The 6,632-nt window shown below is 57.0% G+C and overlaps 1 protein-coding gene across 1 annotated transcript in view; it reads left to right on the forward strand.

Moving 5' to 3' along the window:
- Window positions 1–4,030, forward strand: part of BSN (bassoon presynaptic cytomatrix protein) — a 73,834-nt gene extending 69,804 nt beyond the window's left edge. Inside the window, 2 exon segments of the mRNA XM_026857610.1 lie at window positions 7–887; window positions 1,611–4,030. Of these exon segments, the coding sequence (XP_026713411.1) occupies window positions 7–887; window positions 1,611–3,749 (3,020 nt within the window). The 3' untranslated portion in view covers window positions 3,750–4,030.
- The last annotated feature ends 2,602 nt before the right edge of the window (window positions 4,031–6,632 follow it).

The raw sequence follows: 6,632 nt of genomic DNA on the forward strand, positions 1-6,632 counted from the left end.
AGACAGATGAGGAGGATGGCGAGGAGCGGTAACTGCTGTCGCGGCGGCGGCGGGCTCGGCGCAGCACCGACTGCAGCGTGCAGACAGATGAGGAGGACAGCGGGGAGTGGGAGCAGCCTGTGCGCCGCCGGCGCTACCGGACCTCACGGCACACCGAGGCCGGTTCCGAGGGCAAGCCGGAGGGGATGGCCCGCGGCACAGCTAGTGTGGGCATCCAGACCATCAGCGACTGCTCAGTGCAGACGGAACCCGACCAGCTCCTTCGTGTCTCCCCCTCCATCCACATCACCACCCATGACCCCCGGGTGGAAATCGTGAAGTACATCTCAGCCCCGGAGAAGACGCAGCGGGGCGAGAGCCTGGCCTGCCAGACAGAGCCAGAGCCAGCCCCTCAGCCCGGTGTTGTGGTCCCCCAGCTGACAGTGCCCACCACCATCCCGCCCTACTCCACCAACATCCAGATGGTGAGCACAGGCCCCCTGGACCCCCACGCCGTCCGGCAGCAGACCCTGGGCAAGTTTGAGAAGAAGAAGCCAGATCCCCTGGAAATCGGCTACCAGTCCCATCTGCCAGCTGAGTCCCTCTCCCAGCTGGTGACTCGCCAGCCGCCACGCTCTCCTCAGGTCCTCTACTCGCCTGTCTCCCCCCTGTCCCCCCATCGCCTCCTGGAGTCCTCCTTCGCCACCAGTGAGCGGCTGAACAAGGCTCACGTCCCCCCACAGAAGCACTTCACCACCGACTCGGCCCAGCGCCAGCAGACACTGCCGCGTCCCATCAAGACCATGCAGCGCTCCCTCTCTGACCCCAAGCCAATCAGCCCCACTGCCGAGGAGGCCGGAAAGGACAGGTTCTCCCTCTACCAGCACCCACTGCTCCCTGGCACCCAGGTAGGTCAGCACGGGGAACAACCTTTCCCTCGGGGAACAGCCCCGGGAGGTACCCCAGGACATTTCAGTTTCATTAGCACTGTGACAATATTTTAAAAGGCTGGCTTCCCGCAGCAGCTGATGGCAGCCAGTGAGCACAGACACATGCACCGAAGTCGGCAGCCGGAGGGAGGCCCTGGAGCTCCACTGGCTGCACAAGCTTTGCAGGAGCTGCTGCTGGGTGGCAGGATCAGGGCTGTCCCCTGCCCCAGCCAGGTCCCTCACCCCTCTCAAGGAGCAGCTGCCAAGCATAGTTGTGGCAGCTCTTGCTCCCACCTTTGCTCCCACACACCGAGGTTGCCTTGGGCTGCCAGGAGCCCAGCAAAGAGCCCTGGGACAATTCCCAGGACAGCAGCAGTCCCCGGCCACTCCCTCTAGCCCCGCTGCCAAGTGCCCGAGGACAGAGAGCCGTTTTTGTGGCATGCGGCAGCACGCACGCAGCCGGCCCAATGCTTGGCCAGCTGCCATCCCCGGTAATTACTCACAGAAAGTGCCCTGCCTGTTACTTCCATCCTATTTATTGTGCTTTACATAAATGCCACTTCCTAGGTGCATGGGGAAACATGTGCACAAGTGAGCCACCTCGCTGCAAGCCCGGGGCATGGGAGGAAATCCATGATGCTTGGGGGGAACATGGGGGGACACCCACCCGCACCCCTGACCAGGTATCCCTTGGCTTTGCAGGTGGGGGGGCTGCAGTCAAGCCCGCTAGCGCGCAAGGTGAAGCGGACTCTGCCCAGCCCTCCACCCGAGGAGCCCCACATCCCCCTGGCCAGCCCGGCCACCTCCCAGCTCTACCTGAGCAGCCTGGCCCCCAAGGCCACTGCGCCAGTCACCAAGGCCAGCCTGCTGAAGGAGCTGGACCGCGACCTGAGGCTGGTGGAGCACGAGGCCACCAAGCTGCGGAAGAAGCAGGCAGAGCTGGATGAGGAGGAGAAAGAGATCGATGCCAAGCTGAAGTACCTGGAGCTGGGCATCACCCAGCGCAAGGAGTCGCTGCTGAAGGAGCGGGGGAGCGGGCGGGACCACCCCTACCTGCGCTGTGCCGGGGACCGCCGAGACTACCTGTCCGACAGCGAGCTGCACAGCCTGCGCCTCGCCGCCTACGACAGTGCCAGCCTGCGCCCCGCACCCGCCGGGCAGTACCCCGACTTCGCTGCCACTGCCGCCTCCTATGGCGCCTACCCATACCCCGCCCCACAGGGCCCCGCCGCCTTCCCGCCAGCACGCCTGCAGCCCCCCCAGTACCCTGCAGCCAGCACCTCCCAGGATGACTTGCCGGCGGCCCCGCTGCCCGCCTTTGCCTCACCCGGCACCTTCCAAGCCCCCGGTGCCCCATACCCGGAGCTGGGCACTCCAAGCCAGCCGGGCTTCCGGCCCCAAAACCCCTACCAAGCCCCGAGCGCCTTCGCTGGGGTGGCTACCGTGCCGGCGGCACAGCCCGCCCTCTTCCAGAGCCCAGCAGACATAGCTGGTGGGCACCAGAAGCCGCGGCAGACCTCGCTGGCCGACCTGGAGCAGAAGATCCCCACCAACTATGAGGTCATCGGTGTGGCCACCAGCTCCTCTGCCGTTCCCGATGTCACCTTCAGCACCGTGCCGGCAAGCAGTGGCTATGAGCAGTACAAGGCACCCGAGGCCCGGCCGGCCGAGAGAGTCAGCGTGGCACAGGGCCCCTCAGCCAGCTTTTCTTCCGAGTCCCTCTACACCAGCCTGGAGCAGAACATCCCCCGTAACTATGTGATGATTGAGGACATCAGCGAGCTCACCAAGGACAGCCCAGCGGTGGAGGGGCCGAAAGCAGAGCTGGTGGGCACAGGCACTGACAGTCGCCACGGCAGAGAGAAGAGCGACCTGGGGGACACTGAAGGCTCCAACCGGCCCTGCTGCTACACCAAAGCTGAGGAGGAGTCTGAGGAAGATGTCTATGACCACCATGGCCCCGACCATCGAGGGAAGAACAGCTACCACCGGGGCATGGAGAGCAATGGCAGGGTGTCAGGGAGCTCCACTGGCTCATCCTACTACTATGGAGACAGCGAGTACCGGCACCCCTCACGGGCGGACAAGCACAGCTCCGGCATGGCACTACCGAAGCATTCGTCCAAAAACCTGGCGCCTGCCGTCGTCTCCTCGAAGCGCAGCAAGCACAGGAAGCAGGGCATGGAGCAGAAGATCTCCAAGTTCTCCCCTATTGAAGAAGCCAAAGACGTGGAGTCGGACCTGGCCTCCTATGCAGCCACGACCTCAGTTGGCAGTAGCAACGTGGCCTCTAGGGCCAAGAAGCTACAGGAAGAGATCACCTACGGCCTGAAGAAGAATGTCTATGAGCAGCAGAAGTACTACGGAGTCTCCAGCCGGGATCTGGTGGATGAGGAGGAGCGGGTCTACTCTGGCAGCAGCAGAACCCGCTCCTCTGGCTATGGGGTGGAAAAGCCCTCTGGCCGGGAGGCGGGCAGTCGGAGCAAGTCCTATGAGCGGGAGGGTGTGGAGCGCTCCCAGAAAGGTGGCTCCAAGCCCTCGTCCCTCAGCATGAGCCAGAGCCGTGGGCGGGCACCTATCCGCACACAGCCCTCGGAGGAGGAGAGCCCCGTCAGCCCCCTGGGGAAGGCAGTGGGGGGGTCGCGTACCGCAGGGGGACCTGGCCCGCAGTCGGCGGGGGACCCCTGCTCCCAGTTCTGCTCCAGCCACTCGTTGCCTGATGTGCAAAAGCACATCAAAGACGTGCCAAGGAGTCACTCATACAAGCATGAGGAGGGCTACGGCATGGACGATGCCCATTGCGTTGTCTCGGACAGCGAAGGTAACGGCTCCCCGTGGTGACCACCCCAGAGCATGGCACTTCCCCGGGGCATGCCTGTCCGCTCGTATGCAGAGACACTCTCACCGCCTCAGTTTGCTTGACACGTGCCTTCCTCCCCCCGCCCCGGGTGTTCGGTGTTAGCTGGTCCCGCGCGGTGCCCTGCCACGCCGTGCCGCGCCGCGTCCTGTCCCTGCCGGCACAGGCTGTCCCCCGCGCGCGTGCCCGCTGCTTGCCTCTCCCACCTCATTGCATGGCTTCCACCCGGGCAGCCTCGAGTGAAAGATTGACTGTGGTTTGTTTTGGTTTTTTTTTTTTTTTCTTTTAAGCTTTTTTCCCAAAAAGGATCAGAAGTGGTGAAGGGCAAGACCCAGGAGCAGAGTCTGTTCCTTTATCATGTACAGAGTCCCACCCTGCCCCAGCTTCAGACCCACACCCCAACCTCTCCTCCTTCCCTCGCCTTTCTCACTGCCAAGTAGTGTCTAACACTCAGGAAGGAAAAAAGGAAAACAGTGAATCACAGTAAACCAACCAATCTTTCCATACAGCTTGGAAAAGTCCAGGGAAAGACTGCTGTTATTTCTGGTTTCAAACAGGAATGCAGATGAGAAGGTGAGGACCAGGTGAGAGAGAAGGTTCAGAAGATGGGAAGGAAATCTTGAAGGAGGAGAGGTTTTGCTCCCTGGGGACAATCAAAATAGGATGGTAGATGGAGGGTCAGTCAGGGCAGGGGTTTCCCAACTTCAGAAAGGTTTTCCAGAGATAAGTGAATTTCTTGGACAGAGTCACCAACAACACTCATTATTCTAGTCAACAGACATCTGACATTTTTCTGCACCACCTGATTTATATATCCCAAATTATATCTTGGGAACCAGAAAAGGCTTTCTGCCATGGAAATAAGAAATAATAAATGCTAATAAAGAATGAAGCTAGTTGAAAAGCCAGCTTTCTTTGTAAATGACAGATGGTGCTTGGTTGTAAAGGGTGAGGGAAGTCATCCATTAACACTCCTTCTTGTGCTGCATGCTTTGTTTTAATTATGTTAATGCACTCAGACACCATGGTATGGATGCAGGCTTATGGGAGAAACTGTTGTATCCTCAGAATTTCACTAACATTCACCATTGCTCTTCAAGATATTAAAAAGCCTGAGTCAGAAGCACTTTATAGGAATGCAGTCATAAGCATAACGAAAGGACACGGCTCTGAGGTGACCTGGCGTATCCAGGCATCCTGCTGCTTCCAGGTTGTACATGGAATTTGCATATGTGTTCTACTGTTAATAGATTACACTGGAGCACATATACATAAACTGTTTTTTAATCCCATGTGCAGTTTAAGGAAATCACTAGCAGGGTTACGTGATGCCATCCATACCTTCTGAGGGACTCTGGAGAGGTTTGAGCGGTTTTGCTAAACACGAAGTTGTTTTGGGGCCTCTCTAGAGCCGCTATGGCAAGGTCAGATTGCTCTGCCACAGCTCCACGTGTTGAGATGTGCAGTTCCCAGGAGCTGCACACACAGCCTGAGAGCAAGAATCAAAGCTCCTTTATCCCTTCCTCTCCCCAGCACGCTCCCCCAACCTCCATATGCATCCTCTTGTTTGTACAGCACGTCATTGCAGGCTCGAATATGCTTCCCCTGGGCTTACCTCAAAGCCTCATGATCAAACCTACAACATACATGGCTCTCCTGCTAGCCCCAGCCTGTGAGCAACTGCCTGCAGAGCTAACTACACCTCTGGTTGGGATTTTGGAAAGAGGAGATCCCATCTTCTATGTGTCAAATTCGCTATGTCTGGCATTTTCATTTAAGCTGTGCAATGATAGGAGGCCCCATGATACTCTGGGCAAGAGGTTTGGGATTTTCCTTTCAATGAACTTTTGGGTCATCTTTAAAGACAAATTAATTAATCACGGTTTAAATCAAAGGCTGTCTTCAGCAGGTCGCAAGCACAAAACAACTGTGTCCATAGGTCATTTGGTGACCCTGCTTTGGAGAGCAGCTTCTGTTTTCTCCCCTGTAGCCGTCTGTGACTTCATTGCTAGATGCTGCAAGTGGAAGTCAGCTTGGAGATCTGCTGATTAGGGGCAAGGGAGGAGGCCTTAGCCTGAAGACTGTAACTGCTTTTTCTTAAGCTTTGAGTACTCTCCATCCTGTCAGCATGAGGAGGAATTGCACATTTCAGCTGTGATTGTATCTGCCCAGCTCTGTGTTGCTATCAGTTTGTAAACACCTGCACTCCCTGGCTGGAAGCACACCCAACAGACCCCAGGTCAGCAACTTGCTGAAGTTTGTGACCTTCTGGAGAGGCTGAGTCCTGGGCCACCAGTTCCCAGGAGCTCGAGTTGTGCACCAGGGGGAATCAAAGAGGAGATGAAGGGAACCACAGTGGTGTTACTAAAAGAGCAAGCCCCAATGCAAATGCCCTTCTTCACTCACCTTACTCAGGTCATCTTTGTGGAAATTAACTTACTGTGTATTTCCTTAATGAAAAATTCATCAATTATTTTTCCTCTTGAAGGACAAGTTGTGGACTGGTTGCACAGAGGAATTAATACTAAAGAGAGTTAAAGTGGCATATTCTTAATACAGGGGAACCCACATTTTGTTGCTAGTGGTCTACAGGGATCTTGAAGTGTTGGATCCCTCAGAGGCCCACACTTTGCTGAGGATCATTCCTTGGTACAAGGCACAGCAAATTATATGGTTTCCAGATCATTATTCCGTGGTGACTTGCACAACAGACCATCCTTCCATCATAGCCTGACTTTCTGCACTGTTCAGTGTTGATGATGTCGTCTCCACCCCCACACCTTCGAGGCTCTGATCCACCTCTCCCCTCACAACATTCAGTTACGGGGTAACTGAATGGAGGTGAGCAAACCACATCTCCAGAGGAC

The sequence above is a fragment of the Athene cunicularia genome (assembly GCF_003259725.1).
Source record: "Athene cunicularia isolate RWA chromosome 12 unlocalized genomic scaffold, athCun1 chr12_part1, whole genome shotgun sequence".
Classification (NCBI taxonomy): Eukaryota; Metazoa; Chordata; class Aves; order Strigiformes; family Strigidae; genus Athene; species Athene cunicularia.